Source organism: Antennarius striatus, chromosome 20, assembly GCF_040054535.1.
Source record: "Antennarius striatus isolate MH-2024 chromosome 20, ASM4005453v1, whole genome shotgun sequence".
Classification (NCBI taxonomy): Eukaryota; Metazoa; Chordata; class Actinopteri; order Lophiiformes; family Antennariidae; genus Antennarius; species Antennarius striatus.
Genome location: NC_090795.1, coordinates 9450001 through 9468959, shown reverse-complemented (window position 1 = coordinate 9468959; position 18959 = coordinate 9450001). Strand labels below are relative to the sequence as shown.

Here is an 18959-nt window from a genome sequence, read left to right as displayed (position 1 = left end):
CCATCTCTCACCTGTAGCCATCTGTAATAAGCTCTCGCGTAACACTGGACTAAGATTTGGACGATTATTATTTTCTCAAATGAAAAAATGAATGAATGAATGAATGGATGGATGGATGGATGGGTGGGTGGGTGGATGAATGAATGGATTGATGGATGGGTGGGGGGATGAATGGATGGATGGATGGATGGATGGATGGATGGATGGATGGATGAATGAATGAACAAAAGTTACTACATGTCACTGGAAAGTTTTGTTCATCTGATGACCCTTCAGAAGGACACGACTCCTTGGGAACACCTGATCTAAACTAATTAACTGTAGCTAACATTAATGTATCTGGTCGAAAACCGATTTGGTCGAGAACAGAAGCCTTCAAAAACCGAGGTTTGACTGTAATATGATACCATACATTTGACTGCAGAGTGAGTGCTTTAATTTATGTACTTTTAGTCAATTTTACAGTGAATATTTCTGTACTTTTATTCGGTTGGGAATATTAATTTGTGATTTTTTTTTGTTTACATCAGGGCATTATTACATCTATTTATAGGTATCTTAAATGAATAAGAAATCTAAATGCTCCTTCTGTCACTGACAATCAGACCTCTGTCTATGAATGACAACTCCAAAACAAGCCTTTATACAGCTCTATCTATCCAAATGTGACAAATTCTTTTCTTCCCCTCTTTCTCTCCATAATTATCTAGGAGAAAGCTGACATGCGCATGATTGTGTGTGTTTGGTATATGTAACAGAAAGAGAGAGAAGCTGCATGCCATTCATTTGTGCATGTAAAATTTCGTTGTTAGTGAGAGCAGACATTGAACACTACTGATCAGTGGTACACTCATCACTCACAGCGACTATGGCCACTGTAAAACAGATCATGGGACACAAGGTTTCAATATCTATTTCCCATTACATTCAATAGGTTGTAGAGAGACAGTATGGAGAGAACTTTATAGTGATTACATGAAATTAATAAACACTTGTGAAAGTAATTGCCAGTGAATGAGAGTTTCAAGGTCAATTCTACCAGAACTCATTGATTTAACATAAGTAGATGCAATCCTCTCATATTCCATAATTTTTGACTTCATAAGTGCAACACAAATGTTATAAAAATGTGTTGTTGTTGTTGTTTTTTACTTTTCAATAAACATTATGTGTGTATATGTGGTAAAAAAAAAACCACATCAGTCCTCTAACCAAAACTAAAGCCTATCAGCAGGTCATCGCGGAGGTTGACGTCAACTTATTCACATGGACACACACTGCTGATGGAAATTAGTGTAGACTCCATGCTGACATGGAATACAGGGTTTCCAAAGGCATCATGGGAGGAATTAACAGTACAAAAGTGTGCCTTGGAGGTGATTAGGTGCTCAGAAATGGTGGCACACAAAGCAAATGTGCAAACAGGAGCTTGCACTCCCGTTCACCTACACGGGTCAAATATATTGACACATGGGAATTTCTAAGGTACATTAAGTTACAGGTGTATTGACTTGAATGGCAATCCAAAACTTTATGGGCTCCACTGAGATAGATTTTTTGACCGAACATTGAACTTCAGTACAGTGTCCAGAGTTTAAATGTATCCACGATGTATTGAGAGCCAAATTGGAAAAAAAACAAAAAACAATGCAGCACACTGCCACTGTAGGAGAGCAGTATAAAGGTGGATTTTTTTTAAGTGAAATGCAGCAATTAAATGTAGGAACTAAAGACAGAGACAGAAGGAAGAATCAAGGACAGAGGGAGGCAGTGAGGGAAGAGAGAATGGAGACCGGTGTCAGTGAGAGGTGATGTAGAGAGGGAAGGGTGATGAGAGTGAGCTGGCTTCTCTCTCGGCTCTAGTAATGTCCCTTTCCAAAACATCACTCATATTTAATGGAGCACAGCTACAAGGGAAGAGAGAGAGATAGAGCAAAAAGCTCCTGCACCAACACACGCACACTACATTGACATATGCACACAACACAGAACATTACTGACTTGCACAAAGTGCTCAAAGCCTTCATGCACAGATAGGTAACACACACACATGCACTCTGCCACTCAGATGCAAACAGGGTTTTCTGAGAGTTAATGGAGTTGAGACCCGGGGGACTTGAGACTGGATGCCACACTCATCTTACAACGGGGGAGTGGGAGAGCTAAAGAGAAATGAAGAAGAATTGGGAAGCATCGGCATTCATATGAGAATGCATGTTGAAGTGATAGAGGCAGGAAACTGATCCTCTGCTGGGCTTGTCTTCACTCGCACATTCATACATTCACATTCACCAGGCAGCTTAGATGGAGGCATACAAGGGGTAAGAAACACAGGGGTGCAAAGATTGTGGAGGGAAAAAAAACACTATTGTATGACAAGGAAAGTAAACAGAGAGAGAGATAGTCACAAATCACAGATGGAAATTGCATTTTCTACCTTCATCGGCTGCATGCCTCTCAGCCATGATGAATCATCGAGTTGTCGTTTTCTTCATTCTTGCTGAGGCCCTTGACTTTCTCCTATATGCTTGTATAATAATGTTAACTTTTACTAGTAAATTTAGAAGCTGCAGTTATATTACAGCATTTTTGTTTCAACTTCAACGTACACATATCTGTATTTCTTTAACTTTTTACTTTAATTTACAACTTGGTACCAGTTCTTTTAACATTTATAATAGTAATAGTAATGAGGACAATAGTTTGTCCTCATTTAAAGAAATTTGTTTCTGAACACTGTCATCTCTGCTCTCTCCAGGCTCAGCCCTGAACGACGGCCAGTGGCATGCAATACGCTTGGTCGCCAAGGAGAACTTTGCCATGTTGACGATAGATGGCGAGGAAGCATCCGCTGTGCGCTCCACCTCACCTCTCACCATCACAACGGGAGGAACTTATCACTTGGGAGGTAAGGGTCACTCCAACACCATCACCATTCATCATCATTCCATCACATTCCTCTCCAGTGCTCATCAAGCAGGCAAGGACAGCATAGAAAGATGTCCATTTCATTTATTGCAGTAGAAAGAGGCAGTGTCAAATAGCAACCAGTTTATATCCATTTATATCCAGGATGTGTTTCAGTTTATCCTGACTTCAATGCCATGAAGTACTGTAATTTATGTCTAATTTGGTGTTTGTCTTAACCAGGTAGTATTCACTTTGATCTAATTACTTCTTGATTTACCTCCTTTTCTAATAAAGAGTTGGTCTGGACCTGGGCTTTTTGGAAAGTACTTTCATGTTAACATGTAATATAAACAATGTTGTGAGACAGACTTTAACGTGTGTGTGTGTGTGTGTGTGTGTGTGTGTGTGTGTGTGTGTGTGTGTGTGTGTGTGTGTGTGTGTGTGTGTGTGTGTGTGTGTGTCCTCAAGCTTAATATGCCTTCAAATCTTTTATCTCCTATATGAAATATGTACAACAGTGGTCAGCCCAGGAATTTCATCATTTAGCAAGACCCATCTAGGTCACGAAAACAATCAACCATGAGTGCAACACACACACACACACACACACACACACACACACACACACACACACACACACACACACACACACACACCCACACACACACACACACAAAGACAACCCCAGCCATTTATCTGAATTAAGAAGACGACAGGTTAATGATGCCAGAGACCGCTGTCTGTCTGTATGAAGATGGTCCATAACTATGCGTGACTTTGTGTGTGTGTGGGTGTGTGTGTCCCTGTGAAATCACAGTAACAGAGAGATAGTCTGGGCTGTGATGGCTCCATCAGGCCTGTATAAGCAGACAATCTCTTCCATCAAACCAAACTATGTCTTCAGGCCACTCAATAAGGATCACACCTCAGACACACACATCCAGATTGTTTCATTCTGTTGTCCATCTTAATTTACTTCTCGCTATTGTTCAGTGATCCCCTTTCAGTTCATGATGACTCTTTACTTTTTATTTATGGAGTCCAGCTTTGTGAGGTGTAACTGGATTTCACTCATACAAAACTTTGGCTTGAAGTTTTGAAGAATTCTTCAATATTAGCAGATTATCTTTCATGATTCATCTTTGTTACACCTCAACTTTCTTTAAACTTTTCTTCTTTGTCTGTCTTTTATGGTTTCTCTCTCATCTCCTCTTCCTTTTCACTGCAAAGCCTTTGTTTTGATCCAACTGGCGATTTATTGATTTTTGTCAGCTGAGATGGAAATCAATAGCGTCTCAGAATAGAGGATCTCTGCAATGTCTTTATCCATTGAGGAGGAGAAGGAGTGTCAGAGAAAGGAAGGAACATTGAAATGAAAAAGAAACCAAATAAAAGATTGGGAACAAGAGAGAGGAGGAAAATCATTGTTTGGGGGAAATGGAAGATAAAGTGTTTAAGGTGAAAGATGAATGGGACATGAGCGCTGTATCCTTAGAGGAGCTGACAGACTGTGAAGATGAAGCAAAATCCTTGAGGCAGTACATGCTTGTCATCAGAGGGAACACATGGCGTCAGAAAATTTACATATTCATATTGATACAAATACATGCTCACAATGCACACGGTATGTGCTATATAGAGATTAATCCACACACTGTGTTTACACACACATGCAAATACATTCAGAGAAATACAGTGTTCTATTGCATTAAATATAAATTTTTCTTAGATGTTTTTTCCCCACTGACAGTGCGCATGTGGACTAAATTGGCACCAACTGTGACTGGGGTTTTACTCGTTAGTTTTTACATGCGGTAATGAATGCTGAGCAGCAGTTAACCAGAAAACAGCAGGTGACTCAGATCTGCTTATATACCAGTAGACAAGTAATACAAAGTGATATTTGGGCCACAGCTCCACAGGCTACTTTTAGGAAGGCGTTTTTGTCACTATTTCAGTCAGTTTGGTCCAGGTTCAAACATAATATTTCTTTTTAATTGCCAATAGTGTGTGTGATATAGCAACATGTTTTTTGCCTCCTGAAATCATTTTAGCTTTTGGCACTTGGGCTTCCTTTTATTTTTAATTCATACAGCAGAACTCTTCCTCATATGGAATTACAACAAAATCCGCAATCCATATGAACCTATGCATAAAATATGTGTTTGTCTGGGAACCTCAATGTTAACATGCCCTGAAACTCCATCACAGACTCTAACATGTACTTTCGGAAGAATATAGAAACACTTTTAAATAACGTATTCATCGTCACATTCATCCCAGCACAGATGTAACACAATGAAACAGCAATAGTGTAAAAAAAAAAAAGAAAAGAAGGAAAACAGTTTAGCCCTTTGCTTGCCCTCAATTATTCCCTCTGATCACTCAGCTTGATGAGTCAGAGAGGCCAAGCAGTCTTTAAGCTCTCTAACACTGTTCCGTCAGCACTATCTGTGTGACTGTGACAGTTCTGTCATTGTAGCACAATTAGAAGAGAGCCTTCTGTATCATGAAAGATTCATGTTTTCACAGACAGGACAAGGCTTTGGATAATCGCTGAGAGCCACTTGTGTAGCCTCAACCATCCAGGTAGCCATCTGTTTCAAATTTCAAGGCTGTAAGGCATCAATCTGTTGTTTTATCATTCATAACAGTTGTTGATCAGTGACTATACTCCCAGCCAGACTCTTGAAAGGAGGTAATATTTTCATGCCAATGGAATTTTAGATAGACACTCACTTTGGCGATAGGAATGTATTTTTTGTTGCTGCCGTTCTGTCTTCATCTAATTTTGGTGCGTGTCATGCTTTAGAAATGCCTTGCCGTGTACCACTACCATGTACCACTACATGGTGAGATCCACAGTAGAAACCTTAATGGAATGTTACAGAAGTAGAGGTTTTTACTATGTGTTTCTAGTTTCATCACCCCCCTCCCCCCCTTGGGATGATGTTTGTTAAGCATGACCAGCCGTCTTGTGAAACCAAATTAGGAATCATTAGTGTCAAACTGAGGCATGATACCCAGACATGTGTAGTGATGTTCATGTATTATGAGTTCACACTCGGAGGAGTGAACACATAAGTGTGGTTACAGTAAGAGAGGATCAGGAAATGTGCTTGTTGGTAATGCATAAATGATCTTGTATTTTAAGTAAGCTGAATATTACCAGTGAGACATATTTGCATTTGTGTCATGGAGGCCAAAATCCTTCTTCATCTCCATTTTATGTGAAACGTGGAAAAAGCGGTAGCCAAAGGCTGTTGAAGTTTTCTCACTCCCTTGCTCAAAAATAAAAAAATAAATTGCTGTTTATTTGTCCTCCCGGTGATCTGACTTGAGACATGTTTGTAACAAAAATCCTATTCGGTAGGACTGCTTCCCTCCAGATAGCTATATTTTAATAAGTGAATATAGAAATTTCTTATTATTTAATGAAAGCTATTTATAACTGTTTTTACAAGTTATTCAAATGCAGGAAAGTTTCTTAATATATTTAGATGACATTAATATTAAATTAATGTAATATGAAAACTGAATATTAAAGGATTAGTAATTTACGCAACAGAACAAATTACCTGATATGAATTATGATTATATCCAATGTATGTTAATGACTATAGAGCTCAGCGACAGTAACATCTCACTGTCACATTGCTCTTGTTTTCATGGAGACATTAATCTAACTAGACAATTTATATAATAATTTTAGAATTCCTATTAACACAGCACAGCCTGTACCCAAGGGAGGTTCTAGAGTTAGAGAATATGATACTTTACATTTCAGTGGAAGGAAGAGACATGGCTCTCAGCCGCTCTCATCCCTCGCAACTGTGCCATCTCATGCCTCCTTTCTCGACTCTGCTCTCCTCCGCTTTCTTTTCTTCAATTTTCCTCTCGCCCTCAAATTTTTCCATTCTCCGCAATTTTTCAGTTCAGCTTCTCATCTTTTTAGGACCTCACCCTCTCCCCTTTCCTCTCATCCCTTTTATCCCACTTAACCAAGCCCTTCCTCTGCCTCCCCCTCCCCTCCTCTCATCTCCACCCTTCTTTCCTTCAAGCTTTTATAATCGGTCTCCCGAACCTAAAGCCTATTTTACGGAGAGTAGTTTCTCACTCCTGGCACTGCGCTTACAGAAATTAGTAAGTGACTGACACAAGACATTCACAAATTGAATTTTTCAAAAGGTAAGACAGATGGACACTTGTATAAAAACACACAGGTGTATATAAGGCCATGAAGTCACGCTCTTCTCTCCACAGGAATGGGATAAATGGATGCACTAATGAAGCCCTGGCCAATTACCAGTCTTTCCACATAGTAGCGTGCTGGGGTTTGAGTACAGAAAAAAAAATCTGTGATTCCTTCACTAATCGTACACGATAAATAAAAGTGAGCTTGTGCCTTGATCCTATTTAATTGTCAATTTCCCCTTTCTATCACCCCACTACACAAACACTTACTGGCGATTTATAACAAATTGCCATGAACCTATTTACACTACATTTGTTTTAAGTTGTATGTTTTTTCATTGCTGAAAAGACAAATCCTCCAGAACATGTAGTGTATACTTATAGTGAAATATCATGTATTAGTGGTGATTTTTATCATGTGGCACATCTCCATTCATGCCTGCACAAGCTGTAGTGTCACGTCCTTGTGTGGATCTTAACGCTCGTGATGAATTAGACATGAGCCTCAGGGCTACGTTTAACCAGAGCTGCCAATGCTCCTTGTACATACTGCACGTGATATGTACTTTATGTGTGCACATACAGAATTGTTAAATGAGTACACAGCATGTACAAATATGGGTACATCTTGTCTTTGACAGAAAAGTCTGGATTTATTGACCAATTGATTGAAAAATACCCAAATGCACCAATATGTAATGCAGACTTAAATCATTAAAGCAAACAGTTTAGGGAGAAAGCATGACGTCAATAGATAAGCATAATTTTCTTGGATTTCATGAGATGTAACATTGATTTCAGGAAACAAATATCTCTTGAATGTGTTTTAGAGTTGCTTGCTAAGAATATTTCCTTAATCCTCACATCTGAGCATTTTGGGTAGTTTCCAGCCTACCTTATCTCAAAGCGGATTCAGCTCCTAAATATGTTCGGATGAGGAAATAAGTGTTCTGCAGCCTGAAAGCCAACTGTGCCAGTCAGATGGCGTTCAGCGCGTAGAGAGCTGGGCTCCTCCTCCTGTGTATTGTAACAGAAGCTGTTTGGGCACAGTAGGGGGGCCATGATAGATTGCCAACCCTGCAGGGCATTATTGCCACTTTTGCAGATCCTTTGAGGTTATGGAAGTTAGAGGTTTTGTTTATACTACAAATTACTACTATGCAGCAATGTTACATCATAAAAGAAAATGGTCAGACATTTTTAACTTATATTTAAGCTTTGGGTGTGTGATACTTTAATGAAGTTATGGGAAAGAGTAGTGGAAGTAGTGGAGTAGTGGGTGTGTGATACTTTATTTATGACCACAACTTTTCTTTGTTTGCCAGATGTTTGTTGTTATTGGACTCCATAACAACAAACTCCAGGACTCCATGCCCAGACCAATCTTGGTCTGGGCCTTCATCTGTATTACAGCAATCTGGTGGGATGATAAAATGATTTTTTTTTTCCAGATGCCTAAAGAAAAAAATGACTTTCCTGAAATGACAGGAATTTAATGGCGGTCATAGCTTCAGACTAGAAACCATGAATAGGAATCTTTGACCAATTTTGAACAACAAGAACTGCCAGAATCAATTTTCTTTTACCTACCCGGCTACTATCGTTTTAATATGCAAATTAATATAGTTCTGACTGATTTTAAAGTATTAAATGTCAAATAAAGTCAAGTGTCAAAGGAATTTTTAAACACTGGATTGCAGATAGACACGAGTGATTAGATAGTTGTTGGATACTTATTCAAGATGTATCTATTTCTCCAGAGATCTGATTTCCTTACTTTCTTGTTTAATTATGAATATTTAGTCCAAAACAGATTGTTTCAGTTGAACACAGCATTTTCAGCCACAAGGACCAAAAATTATTTCATGTCATGTCATTTCTCTTTCAATGAGTAATTGATCCAAACAAAAAAAAAAATATATTGCTGTAGGTAAACTGGGTAAAACTTCATATGTAGATTAAATAGAATACAAGGGGAACCAACCCCCTGCTTGTTTTCACCGATACATCCATCCACCTGTCCACTTTTCATGCATTTCTCTCTTTGCTTAGCCAAACTGTCAGAAAAAACGCATTTCTTTTGCATTCATATGCTATCCATGGGACACAAACTGCTGCCAGCCAGCTGCAACCTGTTTTGTTTCCCATTGCCCCTCTCCCGCTCCACCACTCCCTCCCTTCTTCCTCTGCTCTGTCTGTCTCCCTCTCCTTTGGAGAGACAGCAGACAGGTGTGGCAGGAGGAGAGGCAGATGGCACGGATGACAGGAGAAACTTTTGGGGAGGAAATGAAAACCGGATTTGAAATAAAAATGAGACCAGGACAAAGCCAGGCATGCAGGCACACACATTTTTTCTGCTTCTCTGTTTACTAGCGTTGCAGCCAGCCACATAAACAAGAATTATGTTGGTACACATGTACAAATGCTGCATATGCCCTCTGTAATACGACTTGTTGATGCTTTGGCCTTGAAGCTGATAGGCATGGTGGAGAGTGTGACAGCTTATAACATGGAGATGATGGAGATGTCGCCGAGCTGCTGTGTTTTGTGGGTTTGTCCAGTGTCTCACCCCATATCTGACAAAGCTTGCACCCTAATAATACTTGTATACAGTACATATTGCATGCAATGCACTGTGAATACATGCATGCAGGTAAGTTTATACGTGCAAAATATTCACAAGCCCACTTTTTTTCTATGTACTTGCATTGGCGCAAAGGAATTAGCACACAGACACACATTAGACACATATAGACACACACATTCTCAGGACAGGTTTTGTCCTAGCCTTGTCCCTTGTCTCAGTCAAGGCCCACTGCTGCCTCTAGATGGGCCATTGCCTCCTGTATCTCATAAAGGACATACAGTAAAACCTACACTGTATGTCCTTGAGTCTATTGCGGCCTTAGCACTGGTATTAAGGCTAATGGACCTTGTGGATAAGCTTTAAAAGAGAAGGACTGATGAAGGTTCATGGCTCTCATAAGTGACAATTATCAGTCACTGTCCAGGTCCTCGTCAAGGGTGATGTTGTTTTTAAACCTTATACCTACTTCTACAGGATGTGATTTGACTCACGGACCAAAGAAATGCATCTGTCCTTGTTTTACTGTCATCTCTTTCTACTTTTTCTCTCAAACATGAGCTCTTGTCCTTACCATAGTAAATAATACTGTGTAATATGTACGCAAAAATTACTCTTCAGTCATCATTTCATGAAGTATCAAGGATTAACAATATTCATGAAGATGCAAGAATAATAGATTAATAACTGCAAAACCGAAGGGTTTTTGTTCATCAGGTCATTATTAATTTCAATCGTCAGTTAATTTATCTCTATAACTATTGTTTACATAATAATCTTTTATTTTGTTCTGTTGTTTGTTTGTGATTTTGATTTCAGGGTACTTTCTCCAGACGCCGTTCCCACCCTCCCAACCTTCCTTCCAGGGCTGTATGCAAGCAATTTTGGTAGACGACCAACCAGCTGATTTACTTGCAGTGGAAAAAGGCATCATGGGGGCTTTTGAGAATGTTAGCCTGGACATGTGTGCAATCATAGACCGGTAAGAAGGATACTTTTCACGTGCATGCTCATCCACAATAGCATTCCGAACTGAGAATACAAATTTACTATTGTGCTGTAAATCAAGTGATTTTAAATAGGAAGAACCATATAAATAGAGCTGTGGAATCCTTAAGCAGAGATATATGACTTAGTGGTCTGGTTGTAGTGTTTATAACCACACAAAAATATGTTTGTGTGTGGCTGTTTTTTGTGCTTGTCATACTGATAAATGGATATAATTGATGGGATGCATTCAAAGAGTTAAGGGATGTGTATGAATAGCAATTTCTTTCATTTTACCCTGAAAGAAATTCTAATCCTTGGAAACCACTGTGTGATCTTTATCAAGCAGCCAGAATGAGCCAAGCATTATTCTTTTTCACTGCCAGCTGTAACTGAGCTGGAGATACTGACCCACTGTTGGCTCACTAGAGGTATTCACTTTATTCTTCATTGACTTTTCAATTAATTTCTTTATCATAGACTAAAGAAGCTTATTGGAACAGATTTGTGGGGAATCAGCCATGAGCTCAGTTTGAAAGCTTTTTTTTTTTTTTACTTAACCAGATGCTGTTTGTAAAATCTTTAAATGTTATGGACAGGTTTAACCCTCTGGGAGTAATCCTGCAACAGTCTTTGTTAGATACGAATTATCTGTTACACAAAGTACCCACAGAAGGTTTCTATAACAATTAGATGATGAACGGGCAGCACCATACAGAAGTAGAAGACTAGGAAGCTGCAATTACGAGATGACCTTGGGCTGATTGAAACAATAGTGCCCTGATTTGTTTAGAGCCCTGGTTTGTCGATAGTACCTTCATCAATATCCTTTGTCAATAGTACCTTCATCAGTGTCCTTGCCCAGAGAAGACACCAACTGTTCTTGTTTCACTGAGGTGGTCTTTTTGTTTGTTTGTTTGTTTGTTTGTTTGTTTGTTTGTTTGTGTGATTTTACTTCATTGAGTTTTAGTTGCAATATTTAGACCCACAGCATGGTCCACATTGTTCACAAGTGCAGATTGACTCATGTAAAAACGGCTGTAGTGTCAAAATAAGTTTCAGACTGCAAAATGTTTGATCAAAGGTGTTGACTCTACCAATACTCAAGATGTTAATTGTCAAATTTACACAATTTGTTGACACCTTTCATCAAATCATTCTACTAATAAATTAATACATCTGATGTAATCGAACAATTGACAATTGGAAGTTGACCTTTAAGGTGGAAATATGTTGACTTTTTAAACATTATGAATTGTTTCAGGGTTTCATTGTTTTTTGTTTGTTTGTTTGTTGTGCCTCTTAAAGGCTGCACATAAACACTAACATATAACTATTACTGTTGTGAAACACATCCAGCAGACACGGAACACATTAGTTGGATATTTCTGTCCAACTGACAAATGTATGTCTAGTACAGAGCATTGATTTTGAAAGTATCAGACCTCCGTCACTTTAGTTATTGACTATCCATGATCTTCCCCAGCTAGTCAGTTACTCTATGCTTTTTGTCTTGAACAGACAGGATGGAGTCAAGTCTTAGAGGTCTCTCATATAAGCCAGTTAAAGAAAGCCAACGCCATGTTACTGTGGGCCAGAAAATAAAATCAATATCATTAAAATAGTCAATAAAGCTTAGAGAATGTGGAGTTGAGGTATAATTCTCTCTCATAAGATATTAGATTATTATTAGAAGTAGTAGTAGTAAATTTTTTAATACCAGTGAATTTCTTGTCAGTGTTTGTGTGAGTCAGTGACTGATTGTAGTCAAACTTTTCAGAACAAACTTTTGTGATGGCTGATGTCCTCAAAAGTTTCCTATCCTTGCCACTTAATTTTTTGTCCATCACTCTTATTTCAAATGTGTGTTAGTTGTGCAGTCGTTGGGGTGGGCCCTGTTCTGCCATGGAAGATGAATGGTTGCGGTGTTACCATCTAACTAATCAGAATGTCTTTGAAGGCAGTTCAATAGTCCTGTCTGGCCTCCTTTTGATCAATGCAGTCCACCGTTGGTTTCTGTTTATGTCTGCCCCCATGCTGATACACACAAAGCCATGTGCATGCAATTTTCAATATTCCACAATGTCACCGTCATTCCATAAGGTTACCACAGCAACACACACAGTGGGACGTACAGTTAAGGCACTTTGGAGGTACCTCATTCTTGTCAATGAATTTCTTATTGTGGTGCAGAAAACCCAGGGCACGGAGCCAGTGCAGTTCAAATCCTTTGCACAATGTATTGCTGGATATAATGTCTATTGTTATTATAAGTGCTCATCAATCATATCCTTTTGTGAAATCATAATTTCCTTTCAACTGTACTTATTAATCTGACAAAGCTTCATAATATTGTGAAATAATTTACTGCGGGCAAAATAGACATTTATTAACTTGTGGTACTTTCAACAGGCTGGCTTCATGTCAAGTTCCTAACATTTTTTCACTTAGAATTTTTTATAGTTATGTACAGTGAGGCCAATTGAGCAATTTCTATTTTCTATTTCTATGTTGTCCACTCATGTTTTCTTTTCTGCCGAGACAATCAGATCCTTAGAGGTAACATCGTCTTTTTGCAAACATTTTTCTGCCTATAATTTGTAGCTGCTTTTCTTTCTACACACAGTTCACTTTTTTCAGAACACATATTGTACAGAAAATTCATGACACGTTTTCATTTTGTTTGTTTCTACGGCATGCACCTTATATCTTCTTCAGGGTTGCGTGAATGGATGCAGTGGAATGACATTCACTCTATGGAAGTCTGAGCATGGGCTTGTGACACACACATAGTGTATATATTCACAAAGGCTGCTGCAGATGGCATAGCACATCAAACTTCATACTTTATACTGTATGACGAGGGTCAATCTACAAGGACCTACTTCAGAGTTATGTACAAAGTAAAAATTGTATTTCGTCAATTTTCATTTGTCAACGTGCATCGATACAAACTGCAAACCTTAGATAAAGATAGAAACGGCTTTTCTTTCTGTTCATGTTGCACCAATATCAGATGCATTTGTATCATTCTACAGCATGGACAGCTCAGCTTTATCAAAAGAATGTCTTTTCAGCAATGAAATACAGGACTAAGGATGAAGTTAGCATTTTAAAGGACTCTTGCAGCTCTTAAGTGTTCGTGTTTGTTTTCCTCCAGCTGGGTGTCCTCTTTAAGTCATGTAGACGAGACTCATTCAGCTAAGCAGGCTCTGGTATTTCATTAAATAGCATGTGCATGAAGGAAAGTAAATTCCTTGGGATCCATCCTCATTGGAACTACAGACAGATTGAACTATAGAATTCTCAGTCATTCAGGATTGGAGTTGGTATTCAAATTGTAACTACGAAGCACTTAATACTGCATTCACATTAAGGTTACATCCAAGAAGTCAACAGTATAGGGTTATGCTGGTATACATTATGCTGGTATACAGGAATTAGGTATAGCATAAGGAGTTCCCAGATCTTCCGCTGCTGTGTCCCCATTCTGTTTGATTCAGTAGCTGTTGGTTTTTCTTAAAATCCTCTGAAAAAATCCTTTTGCTGCCTCACCAGCCCAGAGCTTTTATGTAAATATTGATTTGGTGCTTCTATTTGCCAGCTCAGAGGTGGAACAACAATGGCCTCAACCCCACCTTACTAATTTTCTATACAAAATGGTGACGTCCAATAAAGACACTGTAGTCTTGCCATGAATGTGCTATATAAGGAAGCAGCTGTTAACTTGAACTATAGTCAAAATTCCACATTTTGAAATGTAATTATGTATTGAATTTACATGATTTTCTGTTTTTTGATTGAGAAAAAACATTTTAAGGTCTACTTATTGCAATTTGATAACTTTGATATTATTTGCTACTTTAACAGGTGGCCTTGCAGCATTAACATAGTCATATAAATCCTCAATGATGCCCCATGATTCATTGAAACACTTGTACTGTGTATTTTTGTATGTATAATGGCATCATTTGCACAATTTTTTTTTGTCTTTCACAATGTTTGAGATGGATCGACTCTGGAAAATATGGGCCTGAATAAATAATATTAAATATACTTTTCTATCACACTTGAATTTGGTCTGTTGGATCCTTTGCATGTGTGTTCATATAAACCATAATCTTTGTAAGTCAAGAAATGACAAAACTCAAATGAAGTTAATGAGCAGTCTCTTATAAAAGAAATACTCACCTTCTTGTTTAAGATTTAAAAAATTTGCATATGTTTGAACAATAAACATTTAATCATATGAAGGACTTTTGCCGTGTCTTGTGTCATATAGGACTAATGTTAAGCAGCCACTTTATCAGATGTAAATATCAGACTGAGTGCACACTGTAAACATATCATACCTCTTCTTGTTTTGAAAGCATTGTACGTCTTGTAAATGTTAATGAAGAGTTCTTTCCTTCGGTCCTCAGGTGCATGCCTAATCACTGTGAACATGGTGGTCGCTGCAAACAGAGCTGGGAGAGTTTCAGCTGTACCTGTGATGGAACAGGATATACTGGAGCCACCTGCCACACCTGTAAGTCTGTGTGTGTGTGTGTGTGTGTGTGTGTGTGTGTGTGTGTGTGTGTGTGTGCGTGCGTGCGTGCGTGCGTGCGTGGGTGCATGTTTTTATGTGTGTGTTTGTACTTGATTGACAGTTAGTGGAGTTAAAGCATGTCAGTGTGAGGTTTTCAAGTGAGCTTATTCAAATATATAGGTGGGGAGAATATGAATAGTGCGGGAATAAGAAGAATAGAGTGAGTAAAAAAAAATATCACTTGGGATAGATCATCACAGTGGGACAGATGTTGATGTGTGAGTAACATTAGAAAGAAAATTAAGCCTTGTAAAAACATCAGAAAGAAAATAAATCCTCAGCAATAAAACAGAAACAAAGATTTATTATGAATGGATTTGTGCAATCGCAAATCTCCCGTCTACGAGTTCGACAACATAATGAAGTATTAATTCAATAATAAGGGCTGGCTGGAGGCACAACAGTAACTCTGAGATTAGTGTATATGAGTAGGAATGGGAAGTCATGGGTCAACTCTGGGGTAGAGACTACAAGAAAAATGATTTGCCCTGCGGTTAAAACCTTTGCTGCACCACATGACGGTATATGGCTGTAAAGCAGAACAATGTTACTTGGTCCTACAAAGAATAAAATACATTTAGACAGGAAAAAGAACTGGGTTTCCAATTTGGAAATAGAAAATGCAGCGCTTACCAATTAGAGGTGTGAGGAAAGTTGTGGGCTCTAACAGGGCAGACAGAGCCTAACGAAGGGACTATATTGAGTTGCATTCTGGGAAGAGCTGAAGTTTTTGGAGATTGACCCTTTTTAAGCACTAAAATTGTAGACTGATGCTTTCTAATTCCTTTTATCTGTTTTCTGTCAGTGAGAAATCCTCTGTGTTGTTCAGACAAAGCCCTTTGTTGACACAAATTCAAAGCTGCTAACACTAACCGACCAGAAAAGATAACATTTAAAAAAAACACTTTGAATGGTTGCCCATTTATGGTCAATTTCTTTCTTTATTGTACAATATGAATGTCCAAGTCCTTTTTTTGTGAATTTGCCATCTGGATGCAGGGGATGAGAGAAGGCAGCTTCAGACACTGACCTGTTATTTTACACTGATACTAGTTTTTTATGGTTTGATCCATTGTGTAATAAAGACATATTAAAGGTGGGTATGGAATAAAAGAGTGTGGATGCAGGAGCTCTTGAGGAAGGTAGATAGATGGATAGATATTATCTTACTGTGAGAAGTATGTAATAAAACACAGGTATTGGGTGGTTTAGTGTGATACCCTCTTCTCCAGCTTCACCCAAAGGAGAGAAAATGAAAACAACAGCCATGAAAGTTTCTTTCATGTTCACCAGAGGATCAACCCCTTTGGTGTTTGATATAATCATGGCTTTATGCTTCTACACTTTCTGAAATCATCACAGAATTGTCTAGTTTCGACAAATATCCTGATATGACCCAACATAAAATGAGAAAAATAATGTTGAATGTAATGAGATGAATTTCACTGTTTTGTGAACTTTACATTCAATGATTTTATTTCTGAGAATTTGCCAAAACTTAATGTCAAAGATTTTCTGGTAGGCCGGGTGTATAGGTAGCATTATAACATCCGCCGTCTGCTGAGTTTTCCATGTATTTCTCTGCCTAACCTTCAGCTATCTATGAACCCTCTTGTGAGGCCTATAAGCATTTGGGAAGGTCCTCTGACACCTACTGGATTGACCCTGATGGCAGTGGACCCCTTGGCCCATTCAAAGTCAACTGCAACATGACAGGTGTGTGTGTGCATGTGTGTGTGTGTGCGTCTGAAACTTTCCTAGCCTGTCAAAATGCAGTGATCTGTGACAGAAGGAAATCAGCCCTCCTCATTTTTAACTCCAAACAGAGCAGCACTCTTAACCTGCTTTTGCTTGGGTTTCCATGACAACATGGTCACGCCTACTAATATTTCACACCGAAGCAGCAGCAGACACTCACAGATATGCACATAAACACATGATAAACGAATCAGTTATGCAAATTTATTAGGGGCCACAATGACCTGCCATACACACATACACACACACACACACACACACACACATCCTCACAGAATGGAATAAGTAGATAGTCAGGAACAGCAGAGCACGCAGTCAGAGCAAAGGCAATACTTTTAATGAAATGTCACTGCACTCCGCTGGCTAGGCCCTTAGTTAAGCCACATAGCACGCTTACACACACCTCATAAATGTTAAGAGTTTCCTTTTCTCCAACACAGTGCTGAGCCCTTAAACACACAAACATCCCCTGACTGACAGTGTGAATTAACAGGGAGATGACTGAGTGACTGGCACCTGGTATAAGAGCACAGAAATGCCTATTAGACCCCAGAACCTTCCAGTTGTAACTTAGATCACAATCTTCATTGTCATGACGCCTGCACAGCACTGCAGACTTGTATACTGTATATGCATGTTGATTGACAAAACAGTACTGTTTGTATTAATCTGAGTAACTCTAATAATACAACGTGTGTGTGTGTGCGTGCGTGCGTGTGTGTGTGTGTCTGTGTCTGTGTATGTGTGCAGAAGACAAAGTGTGGACGACAGTCATGAACAACCTGCCACCAAAAACTACAGTGACGGGGTCCAGTAGGGACAGACGCACCGTCATTCAGGTTAACTACAGCGCCTCAATGGACCAGGTAACTTTTTATGTCAAATGCAAGTAGAAAATTTAATAAACATGCCTCTAAAATTGTAATTTTTCATTAGCTTACAATGAGACTCCCTATCCTCTCCCTCTTGTTTAATGCACAAGTATTTTTAATTCCATATTTTAAATATTTTCCCTAACTTACAGAGTCATATTTTTATATATTTTCTGTTTAGGATTATGCTATTCTATGTTTGAGGGAAGGTCTAACATTGAATTGTAGATAGTTTTATCCACTGCTCTCAAAAACACCAGCTTTACACGAGTTGTCATTTTGAATTTTGTAGGCAGCTTCTCTGTCGCTTCTGTCTGTTACATTGATCCATGTTTCTACAACATCATGCTGCCCTCTCCGTTGTTTGAAAAATCAAAAATAATAACAGATTTGTAGATTTATATTTATTCACAACAGTAGAAGCATTAATGTGTGAAGAACTGATCACTACATAAATAAAAGTAAACCAGGTGTGAAACAAAGCACTTTTTATGCCTCATTTATATTTCATTCTAATTCTATTTTAACATCCTTTATCCCAAACATGAGCAAGGTAATCAACAGTAGAAGTCAGATTGGTTTGTGATACATTGTGGCGGTTGCTTTTTACTCTTAATTTGAGAATATGACTCATTTCTCCTTGGATTTAGTCTGTTACCATGGTAACGTGTATGATACAAGCTAGAACCTCAATTGAAGGTGGCAACAGTTGGGTTTTTTTTCTGTCAAACTTTATAGCACTACACTCCTCTTTCAGGGGACAAGTGATGATTGGCATAACCTTTCTGCAATTATAACTTCTACTAATTCGTACGGACCATTTGTTCCATTTTCTCTTAATAACTGGAACCTAAATTAAAACGTTACACCTCACTTTGCTTCATTTTGCCACTCATTAATTTGTTTTTACATGGAATGAACCTGCCTGTGCGAATAAAATTAAATTAAAATACACATCCATGCCTGTGTTCCCAGGTGACAGCCATCACCACCAGTGCAGAATACTGTGAACAGCAAATCGCCTACAGCTGCCGCATGTCCCGGCTGCTCAACACCCCAGGTAAAG

At 38.7% G+C, this 18959-nt stretch overlaps 1 protein-coding gene across 2 annotated transcripts in view; it reads left to right on the top strand.

The window, feature by feature from the left end:
- Positions 1-18959, top strand: part of cntnap2a (contactin associated protein 2a) — a 290692-nt gene that overhangs the window by 178040 nt on the left and 93693 nt on the right. For both annotated transcript variants that reach the window (XM_068304178.1, XM_068304177.1), the window contains exons 10-15: positions 2759-2908; positions 10508-10670; positions 15097-15203; positions 16860-16979; positions 17772-17887; positions 18869-18953. In XM_068304178.1, coding sequence (XP_068160279.1) covers positions 2759-2908; positions 10508-10670; positions 15097-15203; positions 16860-16979; positions 17772-17887; positions 18869-18953 — 741 coding nt within the window. The remainder of the gene's footprint in view (positions 1-2758; positions 2909-10507; positions 10671-15096; positions 15204-16859; positions 16980-17771; positions 17888-18868; positions 18954-18959) is intronic.